Source organism: Mesoplodon bidens (assembly GCF_964165515.1).
Source record: "Mesoplodon bidens genome assembly, chromosome: 18".
NCBI classification, from domain to species: Eukaryota; Metazoa; Chordata; class Mammalia; order Artiodactyla; family Ziphiidae; genus Mesoplodon; species Mesoplodon bidens.
In genome coordinates, this window is record NC_138175.1 from 8,390,795 (window position 1) to 8,418,035 (window position 27,241).

At 50.1% G+C, this 27,241-nt stretch overlaps 1 protein-coding gene across 1 annotated transcript in view; it reads left to right on the forward strand.

Annotated features, from left to right (window-relative positions):
* The window catches only part of CDYL2 (chromodomain Y like 2), a 170,604-nt gene extending 143,949 nt beyond the window's left edge, over positions 1 to 26,655 (forward strand). The window contains exons 3-7 of the mRNA XM_081216448.1: positions 5,291 to 5,508; positions 14,822 to 14,994; positions 21,171 to 21,381; positions 23,157 to 23,300; positions 25,884 to 26,655. Of these exons, the coding sequence (XP_081072574.1) occupies positions 5,291 to 5,508; positions 14,822 to 14,994; positions 21,171 to 21,381; positions 23,157 to 23,300; positions 25,884 to 26,042 (905 nt within the window). The 3' untranslated portion in view covers positions 26,043 to 26,655. The remainder of the gene's footprint in view (positions 1 to 5,290; positions 5,509 to 14,821; positions 14,995 to 21,170; positions 21,382 to 23,156; positions 23,301 to 25,883) is intronic.
* The last annotated feature ends 586 nt before the right edge of the window (positions 26,656 to 27,241 follow it).

Below are 27,241 nucleotides of genomic sequence, written 5' to 3' on the forward strand. Positions count from 1 at the left end.
GTGTTGTCTGTCACCTCTGCACATCTGGAGCAGTGGGGCTGTGTCAGAGCATGATTTTATGGAGGCTTCCTAATGGGAAATACTCCTGTGTACTCTGAAGGAAGGAATGTGAGAAGGCTTGAAGGGAGTGGAAGGAAGGAAACTAGCCTGATTCGGGGGTGGGGGGGTTCCTTCGTCCCAGAAGCACAGCACGTGTCCCTTCACTTCGCAGTCATCCGCGTGCGGGAAGTGAAGGCACAGAGGAGGGATAGTGACCTCCAGCCTTGCAGCCCTGAGAGGACGGGGTGCGGGGCTTTGAATGCCGGCCGCCACTGGTTTTTCACTCTGGCCTTCGGGCTCACCAGGGTGTTCACCCATCTCTCCTGGGTCTGTTCCCCGGGCTTGGAGGGAGTGTGTGGGGCTGGGAGTGCGAGAGGCAGGGCTACAAGGACTCACCAGCTAATTCCTCATTTTTGGAATGACTTGGCATCCTTCAGCTAACATTTCTGCAGTGCCTAGAATGAGCCAGGCACTTGTTAATCCCATATCAGTTCCTTAATTAAATTAGCTCCGAACAACCATGAAAAGCAGGTACCACTAACCCCATCTTATGACGAAGGAGATGACACTCTAGGGCTCGTGTGGCTTCCTGGCTTCTCCTGATGAGCAAACACAGGGCTGGGATTCCCATGCTGTCTGGCTGCAAAGCCCCAAACTTCTATGCTTCTGGCATGTTCTATATCCCATGGTGCCTTCCCTGCCAGCCTGCCCCCATCTCTCCAGAGGCATGGTTCCCCAGAAGAGGAGGGCTTGAGAGCACCTCCGTGTGAGGTCAGAGTTAGGTCCAGAAAGGTAACTTAACGCAGCTGTACGTGAGTGAATCCGGGCCCTCACGGAGGCTTCCTCCCTTCCCTGGCCCAGAGATGGTGCATCTTCCAAGTCACCATTGGAGATGTGAGCCATGTATCCTAATAGAGAATAAACAGGTCTGTTTTCCTCACATAGTTTTATGGATTATTTGGTCAGATGGTTCCTTAAGGGCTGCTTCCCTTTATGCTTTAACAGAAAGACCATGGGCTCCTTCACAGAGAACCCCCCACCCAATATTTTTTATCATGTCACCGTATCTTTTCCCATCTGTCATTATTTTAACTATTAGTCTACTTGTTTACTTTCCATCTCTCACGCCTGAAGCAAGCTCTGGGACGGCATGGACCTTATTTCTCTGATTTTTGTTTCATCTCCAACATCTAGTGTTATAGCTGGCCCATAGGAGGTGATAACTAATTAGATTTGTTAAAATTTGTCTATTTTTATTTTTGGCTGTGTTGGGTCTTGGTTGCTGCGTGCGGGCTCTCTCTAGTTGTGGTGAACAGGGGCTACTCCTCATTGCGGTGTGCAGGCTTCTCATTGCAGTGGCTTCTCCTGTTGCGGAGTGCGGGCTCAGTAGTTGTGGCATGTGGGCTTAGCAGTTGTGGTTCGCGGGCTCAGTAGTTGTGGCTCGTGGGCTCAGTAGTTGTGGCTCGCGGACTCTAGAGCACAGGCTCAGTAGCTGTGGCACACGGGCTTAGTTGCTGCACAGCATGTGGGATCTTCCTGGACCAGGGCTCGAACCTGTGTCCCTTGCATTGGCAGGTGGATTCTTAACCACTCCCCCACCAGGGAAGCCCCTAATTAGATTTTTGAATGAACGAAGAAGAGGAGAGGCAGCTGCCTCTAATCCTGGCTCTGCCACTTAAAACCTTCACGGCTCCCAGCAAGTTACTCGCTTTTCCTTATCTGCAAAGTGGAGTAAGAATGGCAGTTTTGTAGGACTGTTGAGGAGCTTAGAGGCAACGTACAGAGCTGCTCAGAAAAGGTAACCCTCAGGTCCTCCTCCTCAATATAATTGTAAAGCAGCACCTTGACTTGGTTGTGGGGCAGGAGTTTAATCAGACCTATCCCAGCCCCGGGAAGCACTGATCTTCCCAAGCCCCGAGCTTCTGACTTCTCACGGGCAAGAGCTGGTGGCCACCGCGAGCAGCTCCCGTGATGCGCTGACCTCTGCCAGCAGGTCCCCAGCACGGATCTGCCAGCTCTAATTAGGAAGCTTCTGAGGAGCTGGAGGTTTTGAGGTTGACCCTGAAGAAACAGCTCCCTTTACACAAGGCTTTTAATTAAATGCTCGCGTTTACTTTCCGGAGTTCATTGAATCATTTACCCACATCGTGGTGTTTGACAAAGCCCAGTTGCTGTGGGTAATGGAAAAGTACAAAATGAGGAGGCTTCTTGGAGGCTGTCAGGTGACACAGGCACTGCTGCTTCTGTGCCCCTTTGGGGCTGGGCGCTCGTCTGGGTGGGGACGGGGTACGCAGGGAAAGGGTCCAGGGAAGCATTTCCTGGTCCCTGCCTTTGACTTGGCTCTTGAGATTCCAAGACCACCCCCCCCCCATGCTAACGAAGAATCTGAGTCCACCTTGACGTTATCCAGACCCTGGTTCTCAAAGCCTGGTCACGGCAGCAGCATGGGGTGGGCCCAGCAGGCTGGTTTAACAGTCCTCCAGGTGACCCGGGCGCCTGCTCAAGTGTAAGAACAACTGGGGACTTCCCTGGTGGTCCCGTGGGTAAGACTCCACACTCCCACTGCATGGGGCCTGGGGTTGATCCCTGGTCAGGGAACTAGGTCCACATGCATGCCGCAACTAAGAGTTTGCATGATGCAACTAAGAAGTCCGCATGCTGCAACTAAGACCCGGCACAGCCAACGTAGATAGATAGATAGATAGATAGGTAGATAGGTGTGTTTCAAAGATGTTCATGATCTTTAAAAAAAAAAAAAAAAGTGTAAGAACCACTGGTCCAGGGTCTCAAACCTGCCTGTATGTCAGAATTGCCCGGGAAGTGGTTTTCTTGGGGTTTTTTTTGTTTTGTTTTGTTTTTTAAAGTCAACTTAATTTTAAAATGTACTCTTTAAAATGAACTTCACTTTTTTGGTTTTCCAGAACATTTGGAAAGATAATAGAGTTCGTGTGTACCCCGTACTCAGTCTCTCCTATTATTATGAACTTCTTCACTAGTATGGTACATTTGTTACAGCTGATGAACTGCTATTGATGCATCATTATCAACTAAAGTCCATACCTTATCCTAACGTCTGTTCCAAGATCCTGATCCCACATCACATTTAGTCGTCATGTCTCCTTAGGATCCTCTGCACTGTGACAGTTTCTCAGACTTTCCTGGTTTTTAATGACCTTCACAGTTTTGAAGTATACTGATCAGGTATTTTGTAGAACTCTTCTCCGTTGGGATCTGTCTGACCTTTTTTGCATGATTAGACTGGGGTTGTAGGTTTCTGAGAGGAAGACCCCAGAGGTCCAGCGCCCTTCTCCTCACATCGTATCAGGGATGCACACCACGCCATGACTTATCCCTGTTGCTGTTGGTCTTGATTACGTGGCCAGCAAGGCTTTGACTTCTCCATCTGCCACAGTCAGGTTTCTCCACTGTTACTGTCCCCCCTGAACCCCCCAACTTTCCACACCGTTTGGAAGGAAGTCACTTTGTGCAGCCCACCCTTAAAGAAGTGATGTTCTACCCCCTGAGAGCACAGCGTCTACATAAACTGTTTGGAATTCTTCTCCATGGGAGATTTGGCTCTTGTCTGCCATTTATTCATGTATTCAATCTCATTTAATTATATCGGTATGGACTCATGGATATTTATTTTGTACTTTCAATTATAATGCAATACATACGACTTTGTGTCGTGGCTCAGATTCTGCCGTCTTTGGCCATGGGGAGCTCTTTCAGTTGACTCCTGTGTCCTTTTGACATACCCCCATCATTGTGAAGGTTGTTATTATTATTTATTGTTTGTTTGTTTGTTTTTTTAGTACTTCCTTCCTTTCAGCCTCTGCAAGCTTATCTTGCATGTTTCTTGCCCCAGTCCTGGAATCAGCCATTTCTCCAGAGAGCCCTGATTCCTGTTATTGAGAATGAAACCAAGCTCTGGGCCCCAGGTGTGCTCACTGCTATTGGGATGTCAGACTCTGGGCCCTCTGAGCTGACAGAGCAAGGAAACACACATGTATATACTAAGCTGTTTGTATACGCTTACCTGTAAATATTTCTGAATGTAACCATCTCTATCTCTATTGAGTTCATACTGAGGTCTTCAATGCTCATCCATTACCACATTGCTCATTCTAGCCCCCTCCCCTGGCTGACCTGTAAACTGCCACTCCAACCCTGAAAAACCTTCTTCTTCCCATGTGCCATCCATTTATGTAATCGTTCAACTCCAACCTTCATGTATAATGTCAGAATAGTTAACTCGTCCTTACCTCCATGTGATCAGCTTTATCAGCTGGAGTACACTGCTTCTGTGCAGGTTATTTTGCCTTTAATTTTACAGACTCCACTCATTCCTAAAGTTACTTAGGTCAGTGCCTTCCCCCCCGCTTCAGGGAGGTGGTTTCATACATTTGTCATACAGTTCAATTATTTTATCACATTCTGCATTCCATCCTTGGATTCCCCCCATCTCTTAATTTAAAAAAAAAGAATTTTGCATACTTCAGGGTTCACTGTCTATGCTGTAGGTCTTCAGGTTTCGACAAATGCTTTATGTCTCATATTCACCATCCTAGTATCATATAGAGTAGTTTCACTGCCCTAAAAAAATCCCCTACACTTCACCAATTCCACCCTCCTCTTATTGCACCTGAACCCCTGGCAACCACTGATCTTTTTACTGTTTCTATACTTTTGCCTTTTCTAGAATGTCACATAATTGGAATCATGTAATGTGTAGCCTTTTCAGAGTGGCTTCTTAGTAATACGCATTTCAGATTCATTCATGTATTTTTGTGGCTTGATAATAAATTTCTTTTTATGCCAAATATTCTATTCTGTGAATGAACCAGAGTTTGTTTATCCATTCACCTAGTAAAGGGCATATTGGTTGCTTCTGATTTTTGGTTATTATGAGCAAAGCTGCAGTTTTTTGGTTTTGTTTTTTTTGTTTCGTGGCCATTGTCGGGTTCCCCGTTGCTGAAGGCATCCAAGCAGAAGCTGGGTGCGCACGGGTGGATGTGTGGGAGAGGGAATCAAGGATTGCATGGGGTCATTCACAGAGAGCCCCCTCTGTGCTCTTCCAAGTTTGGAGATGTAGCTGTTAAATCCCAGGCCCTTCACCACCCAGAGCAGAGCTGCACACGGGTCCCGGCCACATCGGACCCTTTCCATGAAGATCTGAGCGTTCTCTGATCACAGTCCTGTGTGACTGTTCCCCAGTCAGTTTCTCACTTTGTTCCTCTGATTTTGGAAGGCTCTGCTCTGACCAACGGGGGACTAAACCTGCACAGCCCAGTGAAGAGGAAGCTGGAAGCAGAGAAGGACTACGTCTTTGACAAGAGGCTCAGGTACAGCGTCCGCCAGAACGAAAGCAACTGTCGCTTTCGGGACATTGTCGTGCGCAAGGAAGAGGGCTTCACGCACATCCTGCTGTCCAGCCAGACCTCGGACAACAACGCGCTGACCCCTGAGGTGAGGAGGCAGGATGGGGGGTGGGTGTCACTCTGAGGCAGTCACAGTAGGGCGCTGGCTCTCTCTCTGTGCCCTCAGGAGCTGATGGAGACAGCCGACATTTGTGCAGACTTGACTGCGGGACCCAATTTACTAATCACCTTACATACGTTATCCGTCTGATCTTTATGACCAGTAACTGTATTATCCCATTTTGAAGATGAAGACCCCGGTAAACAGAGAGATTCAATAAACTGATTGTGGTCACAGAATTAGTCAGTATTATCCCCCGAAACCAAGCATCATATCTTGGGCTTTTCCAGTAAAACTGCATTATAATCAGCATGTCAAATTTCTTTGCTTTAGATGGAATTATATTCACACAGCTCGCTTATAGTTTTTTTAATTGACATGTAATTCACATACCATAAATTTTACCCTTTTAAAATGTACCATTCAGTGGTGTTTAGTATATTCACAAGGTTGTGCAACCATCGGCACTAATTCCAGAACAGTTTCATCACCCCCAAAGGAAACCCTGTGCCCACTAACAGTCACCCCATTCTCCCCCCGCCCAAGTCCCCGGCAACCACTAATCTCCTTTCTGTCTCTATGGATTTGCCTATTCTGGACATTTCATATACATGGAATTCTACAGTACATGGTCTGCCATGACTGGCTTCTTTCACTCAGCACAGTGTTTTGGGGGTTTCTACATGTGGTAGCATGATCAGTGCTTCATTCCTCTTCCATGTGTGGATAGGCCACATTTTGTCTATTAGTTCTCCAGTTGAGGGACATTTGGATTGTCTCCACTTTGGGCTATCATGAAAAATAATGTTATGGACATTTGTATATATGTTTTTGTGTGAACATATGTTTTCAGTTTTCTTGGATATATTCCTGATTACGGAATTGCTGGGTCATATAGTAACTCCATATTTGACTTTTTGAGGAACTGCCGAACTGTTTTCCCCAGTGGCTGGACCCTTTCACATCCCCACCAGTGGTATGTGAAGGTCCCAATTTCTCCACATCTTTGTCAGCACTTATGATTGTCTGTCTTTTCTATTATAGCCATTTTAGTGGGAGTGAGGTTCTGTCTCCTTGTGGTTTTGATTTGCATTTTCCTACTGACTGATGATGTTGGACATCTTCTCAGGTGCCTGTTGGCCATTTGTCTACCTTCTTTGGAGAGATGTCTATTCAAATCCTTTGCCTAGTTTTAAAAATGGGATTTTTTTTTTAATTGTTGAGGGTTTTTTTGTTTGTTTGTTTTGAGGTACACAGGCCTCCCACTGTTGTGGCCTCTCCTGTTGTGGAGCACAGGTTCTGGATGCTCAGGCTCAGCAGCCATGGCTCACGGGCCCAGCTGCTCCGCGGCATGTGGGATCTTCCCGGACCGGGGCACGAACCCGTGTCCCCTGCATCGGCAGGCGGACTCTCAACCACTGCGCCACCAGGGAAGCCCTATTGTTGAGTTTTGAGCGTTCTCTATATGTTCTGCATACTAGACCCTTATCAGAGCTATGATACTTCCATTCAATGGGTTGTCTTTTTCCTTTCTAGATAGCAGTCTTTGATATACAATTTTTAAAATGTTGGTGAAGTCCAATTTATCTTTTTCCTCTATTACTTTTTAAAATGCTAATCCTACTTATGTCTTAGATGAATAGAACAGGGAAACAGGGAATGCTTAATGCAGTTAGGTAGACAACACCATTCAGAATATGGGATACTTAGTAGGAAGCAATGAAGAGATTGTTAATGGTGCAAATATAGGAAAACATGCATCTAAGCAGTCTTCTCCAACTGGACTGACCTGGGCAGGGCGCAGAGTGATCAATGACAAAAACGACTATGGTGTGGCTAGTAGTGGCTCTTCAGGCTTTATATTTGCTATTTATCCCATTTCATCCCACCAGTACCCTTCTGATGTAGGATTATTATGATCCACCTCTTACAGAGGAGACAAGGTAGGCCTAGAGAACTGAACAGGCCTGGGGTCACAGAGCTTCAGGAGGACAGGGCCCTCACCACTTGCACCCATCCTTTTGTCCTGGCCCTCAGCCCAGTGCCTGGCCCATTGAAGACAGTTCAGTGCAAACCCCCTTTTCCTGTCCCTTAATATCCCGCACTCCAGTGTCCACCGTAGCAATGCAGACCTGGAGGGTGAACCACAGGGGTGTGTTTTCTTTTAGGTGGGACACAGTCAAGGAGTGGCCGCCCAGCCAGATGGAGTTGGCTAGGTGGCCTGGCACTGCCCAGTATGTCCAGTGCACTCAGGGTGGCCCCTGAAGTGGGTGGAGTGGGAGGTGCTGTGTCCTTGAACTTGCAATTACGTGTCTTGTCACTATGATTTACATAGACTGTGGCTCTTTTTCTGGATTGTGGGGTGACAGTCAGGAATGCTTGTCAACCTGTGAGGGAAGAGAGCGGCTAAAGCCTGTGGAGTTGGGGGGCTGCTGGTTGCTCATTGCCCCTCTTCTAAGCATGGTGTTTTGGGGGTCTCTACCCCCTCCACCTTCAGCAGAACCACCTCAGGGTTCTCTGCTGTGTAGACCTCTGCATAGGACTCGGAGTCTGGGGTCTGTGGTTCACCCCAAAAGCCGCCCTTCACATGTTTATACACCTGGAAGCCTTGTTATTTTAAGCTCATCATGAAACATTCACATGAGACCAATTCTTCTTAGATTTTTTTTCTACTTCTCTGCTTTTAAAAAGGGTGCTTGGGACTTCCATGGTGGCACAGTGGTTAAGAATCTGCCTGCCAATGCAGGGGACACGGGTTCGAGCCCTGGTCCAGGAAGACCCCACATGCCACGGAGCAACTAAGCCCGTGTGCCACAACTACTGAGCCCACGCACCTAGAGCCCATGCTCCGCAACAAGAGACGCCACTGCAATGAGAAGCCCGCGCACCGCAACAAAGAGTAGCCCCCACTCGCTGCAACTAGAGAAAGCCCACGCAAAGCAAAGAAGACCCAACGCAGCCAAAAATAAATAAATAAATTTATTTTAAAAAAATAGAAAGCGTGCTTGAAAAAGGCACAGTATTTTCCTCTGATAAACCGAGTAAATGAGAAGTCTCTCAGTTCATTCTGTCTCTTTGGGGCAGCTCTGTGTACTAACTGTTGCCTTCTCATCACAGAAACATGTGGCATTCAAGTGATTTAAGGTGCCCAGGTTCTCATCTCCCAAGGCACGGGCTTGGTTAATTAGGGGGTTTACTCCTAATTGGTGTCTGTCAGTAACAGAACAGGAGGAAGACGGAGAAACGGTCATTGATTGGGTGTTTTCAGCCCTTTCAGCAACCAAAGTGGATTGACTCTATGGATAAATTGGCTAACTGGGCAAAGTAGCCCCGAAATGAAGGTCCTGTTGAAATGAGGAGATGGTGTTAGGGAGGGGTAGAGAGTTAGCGCAGGAGCCTAGCAGACCGGGTTTGCATCCTCCTTCCACTAATTTACCTCTTCTGTTACCTTGGGATTACTTTCCTTCTCTGAGCATTCTCATTTACAGAAATTATACAGTATCTTCCCTGTGGGATTAGAGATAATATCTGCAAAAGCGGCTCTTGGAGTCCCTGGCACCTAGGAGGTATTCAGTGAATGTTCCTATCATTGTTAAGATGAAACGGAGGTGACTTAACAGCCACCAGGAGGCCCAGCCCTGCTCGTTCACGGAGGGACTGGAGGGAGGCCTCCTTCACGGTCATAACTGAATTCTTTTTCTAGTTGTATATGTGACGTTGGCTGGGTCGGCCTCATGGGCAGAAATTCATACATTACTGGGTATAGTAACGAGCTTCTGAGGCTAGCAGGTGTGTTGTAATATTTCTCCTGTCTGGAATATAGCAAAGAGCCAGGAAAATAATGAAAATGCCCCTTAAGGAAAGAGCCAGCAAAATAGATTGTCCAGAGTCTTGGTGATTAAAAGCTCATTCACTTTCCCATTAGGAGAGGACCTCAGGCCCTCACTCTGTTCCTGGTTTTCTTGGTGGCTCCCAGCCTCGGCAGACAGATCACCACCCTCCACAGGGGCACACCTCACACCCTCTTGATCATATCTGCTATATCCACACCGTCTGCAAGCCAGTTAATTCTTAAATAGCTCTCATATGTTTCCTTCTGTTTCCATCACAACCATGAGAGTCCACACTACTAGCTATTTTGTCTGAACTATTGTAATAACCTACTAACAAGTCTGCCCACTGTCACGTTTCCTGCCCTGTCATCCGTTCTTCAGAAGGTAGAGTGATCTGTTGGAACTGCAAATATGATCAAGTCACCACCACCCCCCAACACACGCACGCCAAAGACATCAATGGCTCCTGTTCATTCTTGATAAGAATCAAAACCCTTAACTAATGTTGCTGGCGAGGCTGGTGCTTCTGACCCTCCAGCCTCATCTCGCATCGCATGGCTAGCAAGTGCAGAGCAGGGGCAGTGAATCTCAAGAACGGATTTGGGACTTTCACTCTTCTCTCCCGCTGCACTTTAGTCACCCTGGCTTTCCTTCGTGCTCACACCTGCCCCAGGGCCTTTGTACATGCCTGTCTTTCTGACTAAAGCAGCCTTCCTTCCCTCCTGGCTTAGCTGAACCTTGCTGTTCCTAAGGATGTCAGCTCAGCCACCGCTTCCACAGGGAAGTCTTCCTTCCCCTCCTGGACCAGGTTATGTCTGTCTCTCGTGGCCTCTGCACTCTCCCTTCTAGAACACATCCCAGTTGTCAGTGTATGTGTAGCTGTGTGGTAATTTGTGAAATGTCTGATTGCCTCCATTAGACTCTAAACTTCTTGAGGAGGTAAACACTGTGCCATTCACTCAATCCAACAAACATTTATTAAATTCTGTTACATGCACAATTTCCTGGTGTTATAGGGCTAAAAGATGAGTAGAATACTATTTTATTGAAGCTCTTTTTTTTTTTTTTTTTTTTTTTTTTGGCTGTGTTGGGTCTTCATTGCTGTGCACGGGCTTTCTCTAGCTGTGGTAAGCGGGGTCTACTCTTCATCGTGCATGGGCTTCTCATCGCGGTGGTTTCTCTTGTTGCGGAGCATGGGCTCTAGGTGCACGGGCTTCAGTAGTTGCAGCATGTGGGCTCCATAGTTGTGGCATGCAGGTTTAGTAGTTGTGGCACCTGGGCTCAGTAGTTGTGGCATGTGGGCTCAGTAGTTGTAGCTCGCAGGCTCTAGAGCACAGGCTCAGTAGTTGTGGCGCACGGGCTTAGTTGCTCCGTGGCATGTGGGATCTTCCCGGACCAAGGATCGAACCCGTGTCACCTCAGTTGGCAGGTGGATTCTTAACCACTGAGCCACCAGGGAAGTCCTTATTTAAACTCTTAAGGGATGGTATTAGTTATACTACGACATAACACATTGCCCTAAACTTAGCATCTTAAAACAACAAGCACAGTCTCTGAGGGTCAAGTGTGCTGGCTTGGCTTAGCTGGGTACTTCTGCCTCAGAGTCTCCCACAAGGCTGCAGTTGAGGTGTTGGCTGCAGCTGCAGTCTCACCTGAAGGCTCAATGGGGGAGGCTCCACTTTCAGGCTCCTCCAGCTGGCTGCTGGCAGGTCCCAGGTTCTCACTGGCCAGAGACATCAGTTCCTTGTCATTGGCTACTCCCCATGGACTATGGCATAGCCTCTCCATAGGGCTGCTCACAGCATGGCAGCCTGCATCCCCTGGACCGAGAGCTCCAAGAAAGAGGTTTAGCAAAAGAGGATGGCTGAGGGAATTCCCAGGTGGTCCAGTGGTTAGGACTTGGCGCTTTCACTGCTGGGGCTCGGGTTCAATCCTTGGTTGGGGAACTAAGATCCCGCAAGCCTCGCAGTGCAGCCAGGGGAAAAAAAAAAAAGGACAGCCAAGACAAGCTATAGTCATCTTGTATCTTAGTCTCCTCTTGAAAGGGGCATCCCATCACTTTACCATAGTCTCTCAGTTAGAAATGGGTCACTAGGTTCTGTCTGTACTCGAGGGGAGGGGATTGCACACAGGTGTGAATACCTGCTGCCTTAGAGGCTGCCTGTCACAGGGGTTTAAATCAGGAAGGAACCAGGAAAAAGTAAGGAGACACACGTTCTCCCAGGGAGTTTGTAGAAGTGTCAGAGCAGGGGTTTAAAGTAGTTGGGGTGTCAGGGAAAGGAGGGGGTGGCATTTTGTCTGGGGTATTTGGGAAGGCCTTCGTGAGGGTGATCGCAGTTGAGACGGGCCCTGGGTGACTGAGTTCAGCAAGTAAAGATGAAGGAGAGAGAGGGACCCTGGTCTGCTCCCTTTTTATACCCACTTTTTTTTTTTTTCTTGTGGTACGTGGGCCTCTCACTGTTGTGGCCTCTCCTGTTGCGGAGCACAGGCTCCGGACACACAGGCTCAGTTGTTGTGGCTCACGGGCCCAGCCGCTCCACGGCATGTGGGATCTTCCTGGACCAGGGCACGAACCTGCGTCCCCTGCATCGGCAGGCGGACTCTCAACCACTGCACCACCAGGGAAGCCCTATACCCACTTTTAATGGATTTGGTCATCTGCTTCCAACCCGTGGCAGATCGAAAGGTAGAAGTAGCAGGGAGGAGCATGCTTTCTCTAGCAGACACTCACGCAGGAGCAGGTAGTGGCTGGCAAGCGCAGAGCAGGGGCAGTGAATCTACAGAATGGACCTGGGACTTCCAAATGCTCCACGGTCTGGCACCTTTTGTAACAGAAGCATGCCCTGGGAGCCTGTGAGGGGACTGCTCCTTTACAGGCTATAGCACTTGCCATGGAGAGGTAGTTACACGTGTGCCATGTGTTCTGTTTAAGAAGGCAAAGGAGGGCTTCCCTGGTGGCGCAGTGGTTGAGCGTCCGCCTGCTGATGCAGGGGACACCGGTTCGTGCCCCGGTCCAGGAAGATCCCACATGCCGTGGAGCAGCTGGGCCCATGAGCCATGGCCGCTGAGCCTGCACGTCCGTCCGCAATGGGAGAGGCCACAGCAGTGAGAGGCCTGCGTACCGCAAAAAAAAAAAAAAAAAAAGAAAGACAAAGGAGTGTTTAATAATTTTAGAACCTTTTACTCTAAACACACCAGTTACATTATAAAATTGGTGGTGGGACGGGGCGTGGTCCTTCAAGAAGGTGACACCTTAGCCATCAGTCCAAATTGGATTATCAACACGAGAAAGGCAAAGGAAGGGCATACTAACTAGATATATACATTTTTAAAATTTAAAATGTAGCATGTACTTTTGTTGTATGAACAAGACACAAAGCCACTTTCCATTTAATTCGTAAAGGAGGCAGCCGCTGTGTTTGATTTTGTTTTTACTAATTGACAAGTACGTGTGCCCTCGCGTGGGGAGTCACATGCAGAAGTGCAGCTCATGTCTTCAGAGCAGGGTTTTCTTCGCCACTCGGAGAAACAGAGTTCATATCTAGGTGAGAGTGTGTCTATTTCTGGAGGCAGATGGATTAAAGGACCCACATGATAGTGGCCTGTTAGCTTTTCTGATGTTCAAAGTGAGTATCTGTGGATTATCCCCCGTTAAGAGTGTGACGTACTTCTCCTGCCCTTCTCACAGAGCTCAGACCCTGAGAGTCTTGATTCAGATGGACGTCTAGGCCTGGTTTTTTTCCCACAAAGATTCATCCATTTATTTAAGTCATCCTACAGTGTGCAGTCGTGGACAGAGAAGGGACGTAGGGGTGAGATTTGCATCCTGGTTCTGCCTCTTCCTGGTGACCTTGAACCACTTACTTCGCTTCTCTGAGTCTTCCTTGCTTCATCTGCAAGATTGGGATACCATTCCCTACCTTACAGGCATTTTATTTGGAGTAGAATGTTGCCTGGAAGTTAACAGATGCAATCCCTGACCCCCCTTAAGCGCTTAATTAAGCGGGGCGGCGGGGGGGGGGTCATTTAAAGTACAATTTAGAAAACAGCGCTCTCATAAAATTTCCCCACTATACCCTGTGATTCTGCCTTTTGAATAATTAATAACAACCCTTTAAAAGCCCGTCCTTTACTGTCTCTCCTGTTGGACTGTCGTCTCCACTCAGGCAAGTAAATGCCTTGTTTTTTCTTACCGTGCACTCTTTGCACTTATTTTTCCTGCTTCCCTAACTTCTGTTGGACTGAGTGACTGAGCTTTCTTTATTGTGCCCCTCCCCTGCAGCCATTCGTTGTAATTCACGTACTTCTAAGAAGTTTCCCTTAAGCTGTGTACACGTCGCGGAGCCTAAACGTGATCACGACCCTCTGCACCACTCCCAGACACATAACCCCGGCACGCCCTAACTCTCGTCATCTAACCCAATATTATTGCCTAAGACTATAGTTCTACCTTGTGCAAAACCCCAGCCTCCAAGTAGCCACTATCAGTGTGATGATTTTTACAGTCAATTCTTATATTGATTTACTAACACATTCTCCACTTTCTGTGCTGGTTGCTGTTCCTTACATGTCAGTTTTTCTTTCTGAACATGGTTTTCTTCTTCTTGAAGTGCATCCTTTTTTATTTCTTTCAGTGAGGGCCTAAGGGTGGCAGACATTCTTTTTTTTTTTTTTTTTTTTTTTGCAGTACACAGGCCTCTCACTGTTGTGGCCTCTCCCGTTGCGGAGCACAGGCTCCGGACGTGCAGGCTCAGCGGCCATGGCTCACGGGCCCAGCCGCTCCGTGGCATGTGGGATCTTCCCGGACCGGGGCACGAACCCACATCCCCTGCATCGGCAGGCGGACTCTCAGCCACTGTGCCACCAGGGAAGCCCCAGACATTCTTTTAACTGAAGATGCCTACTCTTTACCCTTGCCTTTGAATGATGGTTTAGCTGGATACAGAATACGTGTTTCATGGTTATTTTCCTCAGCACCTGGAAAACGTTCTGGGTCTGTTGCCAAAGCCCACTTCCTACGTGCCACCTATGACCCACGTGAGCATCTTAGTGGAGTTGAGGGTTAAGAAGAGTGTAATTAAACCGGGCCTTCTAGTGATGGCTAACATACCTCACCTGGGCTGTGCACAGGACTATTTCCCCACCCCTCGGAAAGGGCTAAACAAGCGAATGCTGGAGGAAGATCTGCAGAGATTTACCAGGGATTACATGGCTGCACGCCAGGCTTCCAAGTCTGCAGCCAGTGACCCCACTGGCACCTCCGTAGCGCTCTGCGCTGCTTCCGGGATGGTGCAGGGTGCCTGGTTTGGCGTTTCATTGCTTGGTCTGGACGTGGCGTGTGTTCAGGGGAGGCTCCCTGCGCAGGCCGAGTAGACTGACTGGCCTCTGCGCCCAGGGGTCGGCATAGGTCTGAAGGCCCCTGGCTTACAAATGGACACTCACCCCCGCAAATCCGTCTCTGCCCACAGATCATGAAGGAGGTGCGGCGCGCGCTCTGCAACGCGGCCACGGACGACAGCAAACTGCTGCTGCTTAGCGCCGTGGGCAGCGTGTTCTGCAGTGGCCTGGATTACTCCTACCTAATTGGCCGGTTGTCCAGTGACCGGAGGAAGGAGAGCACCCGGATTGCAGAGGCCATCAGGTGAGCCCTGCTCATGTTCGGACACTTGGGGACCTGCCTAGGGCTGCCACGTTTACCACTGAAAAATACAGGCTGCTCAGGGACTTCCCTGGCGGTCCAGTGGTTAAGACTCCACGCTTCCATGGCTGGGGGCCCGGGTTCCATCCATAGTTGGGGAACTAAGATCCCACATGCTGCGTGGTGCAGCCAAAAAAAATTAATAATAATAAAAAAATACAGACTGCTTAGTTAAATTTGAGTTTCAAACAATGAAACATTTTCTAAAGCCTAGGTATATCCCAACCCATGCAGTACGTGGGATATACATATACTAAAAAAATTATTTGATGTTTATCTGAAATTCAGATTTTAATTGGGCATCCAGCGTTTTCCTGCCAAAATTAGGGATGCTTTTACACTCTAGGTTATATCCTACTTTATTCTTTTGATCAAAAAGAGATTTTGTTTCTTTGTATTAAGCCCAGTGTCTGGTAATGCCCAAGTATTATACACACTACTCCCACCCTCTGCCTGATGGTGAAATCTTTGCTTTTCTGGGGGTCCCTGCCTCCTGGAGCTGACATGGCTCAACCCTGGGGAGAAGGATGGATGTGGGGGGCTGGGTATATGCAGATCCAATGGGGTGGGGAATGTTTCCCCCACTGTCTTATTGCCTTTGGGGCAAAAAGTGGGATCCTCGGGGTGACATCCAATCCCAAAGATCAGTGTCTCCTCTGGGACACCGAAGGGTAGTTATTTCCCCATTCTTTATGCATTTGTCAAAAGCAAGTGATCGTGATTTCCAGCAAGGCTGTCACAGGTTCTCCATCCTGGGAAGGGCCCATACGCCCACTGCTGCATCTTATGTGGTCCTCAGACAAGCCACGGTTTAGTGATGCCTCCTGGTCCCTTGAAAAGGAGCACTTACTCTGCGTGGAGTTGTGGAGCCTCGGGCCGCGTGTTAGGGATTTTCTGTGGCCTCCAGTCTCACTGGGCTCTGGCAGCGTCTCCCGGAAGCTGATTCCCACAGGCAAGGGAGGCTTCCAGGGGATGCAGAGCCTCCAAGAGGTGACACAGGGACGCCTGCACATGTGGGGTTCCGAGTCCCTCGTTAGGGGGAAGCATCCCCTAGAATCTCTGCTCTAAAACCCCTGTGCACTTCCTGTGGCAGAATTCTTGCTGGAAGGGACGTGGACTACCTGAAGGCAGTTATTAGAAAAGGTGTCGTGGTCTCAGGCTGCTCTCGGGCTGCCCATGTGCAGATAGTCCAGCCGTGTACACGGCCGTTTGTTCTTTGCTCCACTCGGCTGTGTCTTTTCACAGGCACCTTGTCACATAGTGAGGGGACCAGCAGGGTCCCCCATAAGCGTTCCTTCTCATTTATGGGACTATCAGAGATGGGGCGCCTACCTCTGTGGCCAGAGGAAAGTCGTGGCTGTACCCTTCACCTGGTTTACGGATTTCACTGGTGGCATTAGCTGGAGTCCCAAACTGGAGGAGATGCTGAACGCATGACCTCGTCTCTGGAGAAACGCAGGCAGTGGAGCTCAGACAGTTGCCATCTCATCAGGAAGGAGAGTTTCTCTTAGGCAGAGCAAAGGGAAAGGTGGTAGAGGAAGTGGAGTTTCCTAGTTAGTGGGCTGGCAGGGACCCAGGGAGATGGAGTGGGGGTGTCCCCTGGGCCACCAGTCCTCAGGCCAGTGAGCTTTTCCAAAACCCAGCTGCTCGGCGGTCCCTCCAGGAGCTTATGAGTTAATGTGTGTGAGGTGGGGGTTTTAAAGTTCCCTTGGTGCTTCTAATATGAAGACAGGGTTGAGCACCCCCACCCCGTACTAACCAAGAGGCTTCTGCACCTTGACTGAGCACGCCATAAGTTTCAGGAACACAGTGCAGAGAAACCTTCCCCAGAGACTGTTCTGCAGCTTTCCAGAGCAGCATCGTGAGCAAGGGGCTCTGTCAATAAATGAGTTCTGTCCCCACTCCTGCGGATTTTCCAGGCACGTTAACGTATTTACTGTCTCAGCAGTCTCTTGTGAAAGAACTTCGTTCACAATCTGGCATGGCTGAGACATATTTTGGCCACAGGACCTTATCACCTGCGAGCATCCCTTGCAATTCTCCTGGCACACGCACGCTCTCGGCACGCAGCCACCGTACCCCCAGCGGTGCTCCCTTCCCATCCTCAAAGTTTCATAAAGAAGACATGAGCACACATGGCCCGGGAAGCTGCGTTCCCTCTGCAGATGTTCGCTGAATGGACTGGCAGATGTGGGAAGAGCTCAGATTACTCATTCCGAAGGCGCCTCTATCCAGGATCCTAGCAAAGCTGTCCGCCCAATCCTGGATGAGAGGCTGCCCTCACCTGAACTCCTCACAGGGGATGTGGTGGCCTGCTGGCGGGCTGCTGGGACAAAGAGGAATCAGATAACTTGTGTGCAATACTTGACCCATGCCTGGCCCAGAATGAGTACTTAGAATAAGTGTAAAGGATTATTTTCATTGTTACTCCTGTTACTTCCAGCCGCAAGTTCTAGCTAAGCCTGGGTCTGACTATGGAGTGGGCTTCTGGGGGCGGCCCAGGATGCTTGTCACCATGTGTACCTGGTGCTCACAGGTCCCGTCCCGGCTGACTTGGCTCTGAACTTTGGCAGTGGGAGGGCTGCACTGTACGGCTCCGGTTAAAGGGACTGGATAACGGGGTCACAGTTGCCAAGTGCTCCAGGTGAAATCCAGACATCCCCATGTGCAGAATTTTGCTGAGTCTCCTTCAGGCCAGGTGAGCAGATTACAGACCACTGAGAATGGAACGCAAGCTGTGTCTACCCTCCCTGGCCGATGCGCCGACCATGATAGTAGTGGCCTGTGTGCCAGGCACTGTGCTGGTGCTCCTGGTGGACCATCACATTTCATTCTTGTGGACACCCCACTGGCTTTCCCATTTTCCCAGAAGTAAAATGAGGCTCCAGAGACTGGGTAACTTGTCCGAGGTCTCCCCACTAGTGAGGGGCGGTGTTGAGACTTGACCCCAAGTCTTTCAGACCCCAAAGTTCCTGCTCCTTCTGCCACATCAGCCCGGGAGGGAGCAGCGAGGGACTCTGACGCGGGGGGAAGACAGCCAGCCACCTCCCCAGTGCAGCCCCGCCACCCAGACCAGCATCAGCTATCTGAGCGGCAGTGTCTGTAATGCAATATCCTGTGTGTTGTCTGGCTCCCACATCCGGCAGGCCCTCGCGATAGAGACCTACTGCTTGAGGTGAGAGGAAAAGGATGGGGAGAGCAGTCTGCGCATCACATTTTTATATCAAGGAAATGAATTCACGAGGCTGCTGGACTGAAACGGGAGCTCGGGGGTGGAGGGTCGGAGCTGAGCACACCTGGGCCCCTTAGCCCTCCTCGGGGGTCCTTGGTGCCCCTGCACAGAGTTCAGGTTGGAAATAATAGCGTGAAAGTCTCTGGGTCTGGAAGGGGAAGCTTCTGGAAAGTCATGAGGGCCCAGGTGAATTCTGGAAGAACTGTCGTGTGGATGGTGAAGCAGAGTGAATAGGAGTATCGGAGGGGCTCACATAAGGGCCTCGCCAGGGAGGTGCCTTGATAGGGATGGACCCTCTTCATTGAGAATGTTCAACAGAGGCCATGATGTGTCCTCGGGAGGCTGTGGAGGGAATTCTGCACCAAGTGGAAGATTTGGCTCCATGCCTCTTAAAGTCCTTCCCAACTCTGAGATCCAAGATCCTGGAATCGTATGAGGGGATTTAGGAGTGGAACATCTGTTAAAAATCACCCCAACCCTGTGGTTCCAAGGACCCTACAAGGAAGCCCCGCATCTCCTGCAGACTCCAAATTGCATTTGGTAAAAAGCACTTGTTAAAACCAGTGACTGAGGCCACGAAGTTAGAAAGTCAAGCCAGGAAATGGGCCACTGGAAAACCAGGACTCAGAAGGCCATGGTGCCAGGTCTCCCTCTGTGTAGCAGTATCCTTCTGGGATCAGCCACAGTGGGGCAGCAGTGACTGAGATACCTCACAGAGAATCTACTCACAGAACCACACGGAAGTCAGGAAATCTGACGTCTCAGGCCTGGGCGTGTACTTTTATGACAACATGTAGGTTCTAAGATACCCCCTACCCCAGTGGAGTATTAAGCAGTCTTCTCACAGTTCAATCTGATCCCAGCATATCACCATGATACCCACATCTTTTGATAAGAATTCGGGGGGAATAGTATCAACTGAGAAGGGATAAATCAGCTCGACATTTGTATTAGTTAAGTATTAGCTGCTGTAACAAATGAACCCCAAATATATATAACAGCTCAGCTGTGATAGAAATTTACTTCACATATATGTGAACCTAGAACAGAAGTTACTGATCAGCCCATGACTATCCTCCAAGTGGTGACTCAGGAACTCAAACTCCTTCCATCTTGTGGCTCAACAAAGGTCTTCCAAGCTTGCCAAGATTGCCAAGCTTGTCAAGATGAGAGGGCTTGATCAGCTCGGTGTTTTGTGACCACCTGGAGGGGTGGGATAGGGAAGGTGGGAGGGAGGGAGACGCAAGAGGGAAGGGATATGGGAACAGATGTATATGTATGACTGATTCACTTCGTTGTAAAGCAGAAACTTAAAAAAAAAAAAAAAAAAGATGAGAGGGCTTGGGGGGCTGTGTGGTGGGAGGTTTCCCTGCATCAGGCCCCGAAGTGTGTATTTGGTTTCCACTTACATCCCATCGGCCAGCACTTGGTTACTGGGCCACAGCCAACTGCAAGGGAGGCTGGGGACCGTGTTCCAGCTGCAGCCTCAGGAAGAAGAGGGAAGGGAAACCAGGTCTGGCGAATAGCTCGTGCATCCCTGCCACACATCTGCAGTCTTTGCTCTCATTCTGGGAGATTGTTTACTGAGTGTTAATTCCAGTATGCATGGAGACCAAGCAGTGCCCAGGGCAGACCTGTGAGTTCCCTTAAGGAACTAAAGGGGGAGGAGAACTCAAGTAAGCAAGCAAATAATTAGGATAATTGCAAATTGTGATAGTGGTGCTTTCCAAGAACTCTCAGAAGGCCCATGCAGCTCCTGCACAGTGAGCAGTGGTGAGAGAGACAGGAGGTAAGTCTGGAGAGGTAAGCAGAGGCAGACCAAGGTCATGGTCAGGAGTTTGGATTTTATTCTTATGAGTTCTTGTTAGTTTCCGATCTTCCACCTGAGAATAATGAGGGATGCAGGCTTTGCTAGACATCCTGGATCTTTCCTCCATGTCCACATGAATATTAAAATTTCATAGACCTTAATACAGCAACTAAGGGAAAGGTGAAAAATGTTCTAAGGCAAGGAAGTAGAGGTTTATTGTAGGTGTCTCTGTTTAATATTAAAGATGCACGCTGTAACCTTGATCAGCGCAGAAGGACAGGGAGATAGCATATCGCCTAATTCGTAGTCATGGTGCCAGATGCCTCACACCTCCAGGGGAGCCCAGCGTCCTTCCCCAATTTTGGTCAAAGCCACCCAAATATAGAGACCCTTGTCAGCATTCTGGAGCCACCCTGGGTGAGTCTGGCATGTCTTTAGGTAACTCAGAATCAGACAATCCTAGGACTGAAAGAACTCTTAAATGTCATCCATCCCCACCTGTGCCTACCGTCTGAAGCTTGACTTCCCTCTACAGCCTCACCCAGGGTGACCATTGGACCAAACTTGGAGCACCTCGAATAACAAGAGGTTCATCCTGTCAAAGCCACCAATATCCACCCTCGCCAGTGCCCTTAGAATGTTCCTTGTCTCCTTGAGTTCACGTACCCCTCCTTGTAACACCCTCCTTTTGGTTCTGTTCAGAACCTTAACATTCAAGTGATCTTCCTTAAGGATATTTACACTTTGTCAGTACCTTGGGGGTGGAAGGACAGGGTAGCCTGGTGCAGTGCTGGGACAACGGGCATGACCTGGGGCCCTCTGGGCAAACCGTGATCACCCCATGAGTTACCCTCTGAAAATCTGGCACCACCCACTAAGTGTGCCACGCCTGTGCCCGCAGCTCTGGGGCTTGGTGTCTGGGAGAATGAGACCCCTGCTGAGCACCCACTTCCCTCATGATCTGTGGGTGCTTCCCAGCACCTGGGGAAGCTTATTTCTGCCTCGACAGAATCAAGGGTGTCCGTGGGTCTCGGCAGGCCTGCTAACCTGCTAAAGAGGGTCTTCTCTCTTCCCCAGGGACTTTGTGAAGGCCTTTATCCAGTTTAAGAAGCCCATCGTGGTGGCGATCAATGGGCCCGCGCTGGGCCTAGGAGCCTCCATCCTGCCCCTCTGCGACATCGTGTGGGCCAGCGAGAAAGCCTGGTTTCAGACCCCCTACGCCACCATCCGCCTCACGCCCGCCGGCTGTTCCTCCTATACATTCCCCCAGATCCTGGGTGTTGCACTGGTAAGCCTCCTCCTCTCTGCGGCGGGTCCTTCCCTGTGACCCATGGGTTTGGGGTCCCACAGCACCCCTCCTCTGTCCTGGGTTTAGGATACAGCCCTTCACGTGGGTAGAGTCCCGGGGGTGCTCCTGGCCTGCGGAATCTGGGGTCAGCTTCCTCTGCCTTCCCAGAGTTGCTGCCAGCTGGTGTCTATGCAGCAGGCCCAACAGGTGGATTGCAAGGCCATTCGGACTCCGGAGCTGGGGCTGCTTTCCGCGGCTTACCATCTCAGCAGCGGTAGGACGATGGGGCAGCCAGCGAGCCCCGGAAGCAGGCACTTTCCCTTTTGATCTCGGCCCCTGTGCTCTGCCCGGTTCCTTCGTGGTCACAAAAATGTTAACCTCGTACAGCCTGATCGCTTTCTTTTATTTCAATCATTTCTGAAACTCCAAGAGTGTTGCTGATTGAGACGTGTTCTTCCCGACTGCGTCCTGGTTGGCTCCTTCTACAGGGTTCCTTCCTCGCATTTCTCCTTCCTGAGATGGTGTTTCTGAATACGTTCAATGACGTGTATTTGTCTTCAGACGTCCAACCAGATGCATCCACAGGCTTATTACTGACCTGACAAATTTTTCTTCTTGGGCGTGAAAGATTGTCCCTTGGGTCATCATGACCCTCCAGTGAGAACCAGAACAAAGGGGAAGCACATGCACAGATCCACAGGCTGGGAGAGCCTGACATTTCAACATCCATCTGAGAGCGGCTAAGCCTGCAGGGCCGGGGAGGCAGGTGGACGGCAGGCAGGGAAGGGATTGGGTTGTCTGCTGTGTGAAGGAGGTGTGGCCCATGACCGTCTTGCCCTGATTACCAGCGGGAGAGTCATGTGTTGGTGTCAGTGGGTGACTGCGCTGGGCTCTGTCTGTGCCCGGGACCTTTCCCACGTTGCTCTTCCCAGACTGTGTACAACAGCTGCATGCTTCAAAGTTAGGGGAAGGTCTCTGGGGGGCGGGGCGCAGAGGACACGGCAGGACGTAGGAGGTGTTTCTGCCCTTCGTACGTGGGCACTGCCTATGCACAGCCCCGGGTCACTGGGAGGGGTGTGCCTCTCTGCGTTGGCATTATGGTCTTACTCGGGACCTTTCTGGCTGCCGGTGATGGAAACACTTGAACTGGCTTAAAGGGGGGAAGAAAGGATTTTAACGGTCGCCGTAACTGGCAGGTCCAGCAGTAGAGCCTCCTTTTGGGGGTGTCACACCCAGGAATCCCAGCGCCGGCAGGGCTCTTGTTCTCCATCCCTGCTGTCTTGGCAGCCTGTCCCTCTCCACAGCAGCAGGTGGCCCTGGGCTCAGTGACTTAAGCCACCAGAGAGGGGGGAAGAGTCTTCCCCACCCTCTCCAGCTTGGAGACCTCACAGACAGCTTTAACATCTCGGGTGGCTCACCTGCTCATCCCCGAATCAGTCACCGAGGATGGGGTATCAGCTGTGAACTGTTCCCAGCCTGACACACGTCTCCTCCTGCAGCCCTGCCACCAGATGGGGGCGGGGGGGCAGTGGGTATTGCAGGCAGAGCCCCTGCAGGGACATGGCTTCTTAGGGGAATTCAGTGAAAGCTGTGGACCCTCTGTGCAGAAAGATGCACGTAGACACAGGTGTGTGCAAGCAGCCCCCAAAGCATCTTTGGCCCCCAGTTAAGGATGCTGACTCTGGGAGCCGGGACAGTCGCCCACAGCAGGCAGGCTCGTGAGCAGGCTTGGAGGCGTGCCGGCTCTCAGCCTTCTCCTGCCTTTGCTTTCTCAGGCCAACGAGATGCTCTTCTGCGGGCGGAAGCTCACCGCCCAGGAGGCGTGCAGCAGAGGCCTGGTGTCACAGGTCTTCTGGCCAACCACATTCAGCCAGGAGGTCATGCTGCGGGTCAAGGAGATGGCCTCCTGCAGCGCGGTGGTGAGTTCCCGAGTCTCTGTGTCCTGTGCTTGCAGTAGACCCATTTTACAGGTGAGGGCAACGAGGCCGGAAGGGAGTGACTGACTTGCCAAAGGTCACGCGGGGAGTACGTGAAAGGAGTACGTGAAAGGAGTACGTGATTTAACAGACACCGCATCTCGGTGCCGAGAGCTTAAATCCAGAGGGAGGTGGTCAGCACTGTTAGATATTCCCCATCAGCTCCAGTGTGAAAACCTCACAGAAGAGATTTATACCCTGGGGTAGAAGGGTTGCCTTTAAAGAAAGTCCTAAACGTGCACAAAAATACAAATCATCTATGATTTTCAAAGAAATGAGAAACAAAGGCGAATAAGGACAGAGGGTGTGAAGCCAGTTGAGAGACGAGAAAAAGCAGTTTCCGCTGTCCTGGTACCTCATTTCTCCTGCCTGTCCAGTGCTCGGCACATGTAAACGGTTCGACTCTGAAGACACCTTAAAAAACAAATAACACCTCCGCGGAGACGCCGGGTTTTAATTGCGTCGATTTTATCTTATCCAAGTCGCTCTGAGCGCTGTATGGAAATACCCCGTTGAAGGTGGAGAAAGGGCCGAGTGGGAAATGAGTAAGGTGCTTTGGGAGCAGCAGGCCCGGACGCTTTCTGTGCTTCAGCATCACAGGGATGCTGGGCTGGATTGTGGGGCTGACCCGTGACCACCCCCTTCCTTCTCCCTGTCTACCCCGAGCCTGCACCCGGCCGCCACTCCCCTCCTGATATGCCTCATCCGCCTTTACTGGGCACATACTGTGTGTCAGCTCTGCCCCCCCGGAAGCCTGTTGGTCCCAGTGACAGTGGCAGGGTGGGGATGGTGCAGCCTTGTTGGGCCAAGCACTTTGCTCATCCCTTTATGTGAATTCTCTTTTAATCTTCCTGATGATTCTGGTGACCAACTCGTCCCACTTTGCCTGAGACTCTCCTCGTTTTAACACCAAAAATCTCGAGTCCCAGGAAACCCCGTGAGCCTGGGCACACGGGGATGATTGGTGACATGGGGCAGCTGCACAGAGAGGTGGGTGGAAGTTCTCAGCAGAGCAAACGGTGTGAGTGAGGCCACACAGGTCCAAAACCCTGCGTGGAGTCTAGGCAGCGGCTCCTGGTGGTATGAGCAGGGGCAGGGGCTAGTTGAGGGATGATAAGACTGAAAAGGCAGGGAGGAGAAAGGCCCCAAGGCTCCACTGAGGAGTTTGGTCTCTGGGCAGTGGAGGTGCTCAGATGAAACCGGCTTTTGAGGAAATACTGCAAGGAAACCTCTCCTACCCACAGGTGTGAATTCAGGAGCCTTGGGGTGATTCACCTGAGATGGGAATCTACCCCACGGCCCCAGGAGATGGTGTTCTTGGGAGCAATTCTTGGAAGGAGAGAGGCACCCTTGGTCTGCCAGCCCTTTCTCATCACCCATTCGCCTCCAGCCCAAGCTGAGGGATAAGATCACTGCCTCTTTCCAGCCTGCTTGAGCAAGGGAGCTCTTGTCTTGCTTTTTTCTGTTGGAAAGCGCTTTGTGAGACTGAGGACCGAAGCCTCCAGGTCCACAGAGGATGGCGGAGGCCAGCGGAAGGATGCTCGGACGCCCGGCTTCCGGCTATGCCTCTGCCAGCCTGAGGCAGCGTGGAGCCTGCAGAATCAGCCAGGCGTTGGCAGGGCACGTCCATCAGGCGGCTCGGGGCACCTTCACTTCCTGAGCTCACATCTTTGATCTGTAATGCGGAGGTGACTACCTGGCTGTGCAGTTAACTTGAGGCAGAAATAAAAGAATGCAGGAGAAGTGCCTATCGTAGAGCCGGTCGGCTAACAGTGCTTGTAGTGGCCTTATTCTTACCACCATGCTTGCTACCACTCATGATTATGATTATTATTACTATTATTACCGTGAGTGCTACTATATGACTAATAGCAGCCATTATCACTACTATAATACTATAGTATTATTACCACCACTGGCATGACTGTTACTGTTGCTATAATACTATGGTGTTGTTACCATGATTACTACCACTAACATGACTGTTATCGCCATAATACTCTAGCATTACTCTTGTCATCACTGTTATTGCTCATTACTACAATTGCTGCCATTGCTATTACTATTGCAATGATGGCTACTTTTATTACTACTACTCTTAAGTCCTCAGCCTGAACCAGGGGCATTGCTGTCGGGGTGGGTCCCATGGATCCTTTGACAACCATGAGGTCATTTCATTATCTTACTCTGTGATCCCAGCCCTTCTTGAGTGAGGTAGGCAGCATGGGGAGGTGAAAGCAGAACTTCCCAGCCTTTTCATCCGCAGAAAGTGACTCAGAGTATATGTCAGTGTCACTCCTGCAGTTGAGGTTAATGCGGGTCCCGCTCAGCCATCCCAAGGTCTGGGGGCTCGACATCTCAGCATGCCTGCAATCCGTTCCTGGTGGTTGCCAAGGGCAGAGGCCTGGGAAGCCCCGGACCGGAGGAGGCAACCTCCTGTGGCTTCGGACGTTAGGAGGCTAGGTACACCCTTCTGGAACAGAGTCCCTGGCGCCAGGCTAATGAGGCTTGTGTGTTTCCCTCCAGGTGCTGGAGGAGTCGAAATGCCTCGTCCGGAGCTTCCTGAAGTCGGTGCTTGAAGATGTGAACGAGAAAGAATGCCTCATGCTCAAACAGCTCTGGGGTTCCTCCAAAGGCCTGGATTCCCTGTTCAGCTACCTGCAGGACAAAATTTATGAAGTCTGAGGGCCCAGTGCTCAAGGGCAGCTGACTTCCAGCTCTGCCCTGTGTTTCAGAAATCAGAGCACAGTGTATTCCCGGCCAAGGAGTCTGTCAAGGTGTCTCTCTATACCTAGGGTCATGTCCATTTCCTCGTGTCCTTTGGTTGCTCCTCATTGGTTTGGTTTTGTGTGACGATGGGAAACGCAGCATACTTGGCCTCCCCCATGTCCCCACCCCAACTGGCTGGAGAGCTGTCGAGGGCTGTATCTTCCCAGTCCTCTGCCAGGTGCCCTTGTCCTCTCCCCACTTGCTGAAATGCACCATCCTGGTCCAGGAAGGGGAAGACCCGTTTCCCCATCCTTCTGACTCAGGCTGTGTCTACACAGTGCCTCTGAGTTGGAAACTTGGCTGCCATGGCTCTGTCTGGTTCAGTACAGATCCAGTTACAGGGGACGACCAATCTTAGGGAATTTCTAGACCCATGAGCAGAACGATTGTGTAGATCCAGCCTCGGTCTCCTCTCTGATGCAAATCTGCGTGACTTTTAGGGCTTGGTCTTAAAACCCAGTTGAGTGATTTACAAACCCAGATATTGTACATTTAGGAGCATTTTGTTAAATATATATTTTTAAAACAATGTAAGTGGAAATTCTGATAATTTATGTGTATTATATGTAAAGCTAGTTTTGCAAACACATAACTACTAGGAAAATGTTTTTTTTCTTCAACCCGACTTATTTAATTTATTTATTTTTGTTTATATATTATGATACCTGTTGTTCACACAGGTATTATTTCCATACTGCCCTGGACCAAATCCCATACAAGGTTCATGCCGTTTGGTGCATTCTAGCAATGAACCATGTAGAAATAAAATTCAGAGAGATGAAAACGGGATTTCTGTGAATCAAAGGAATAGCCCTGCCCCAGATTTCCTGCGTGTAAAACCGTTCTATGACAATTGAATACTTGCTCTTGGGAGAAATCATGGAAGAGTTTTCTCTTCACTCTGCTCCCTTTAAGGAGATAAAGGGGCCTCCCGCCTGAATGGTCCAGTAATGGAGCAGTAACCAGGGACGAGGCCTCCTGTCCCAGGGCGTGTGGGCTGCAGGGGGGCTCCAGCATTTGTATTCAGACCATCAGCCCAAAGTCCCTGGATCAGCTGTGGCGAAGAAGGGGTTTTGGTTTTGGGTTTTGGTTTTGGTTGGAGAGGAGAAGGTAAA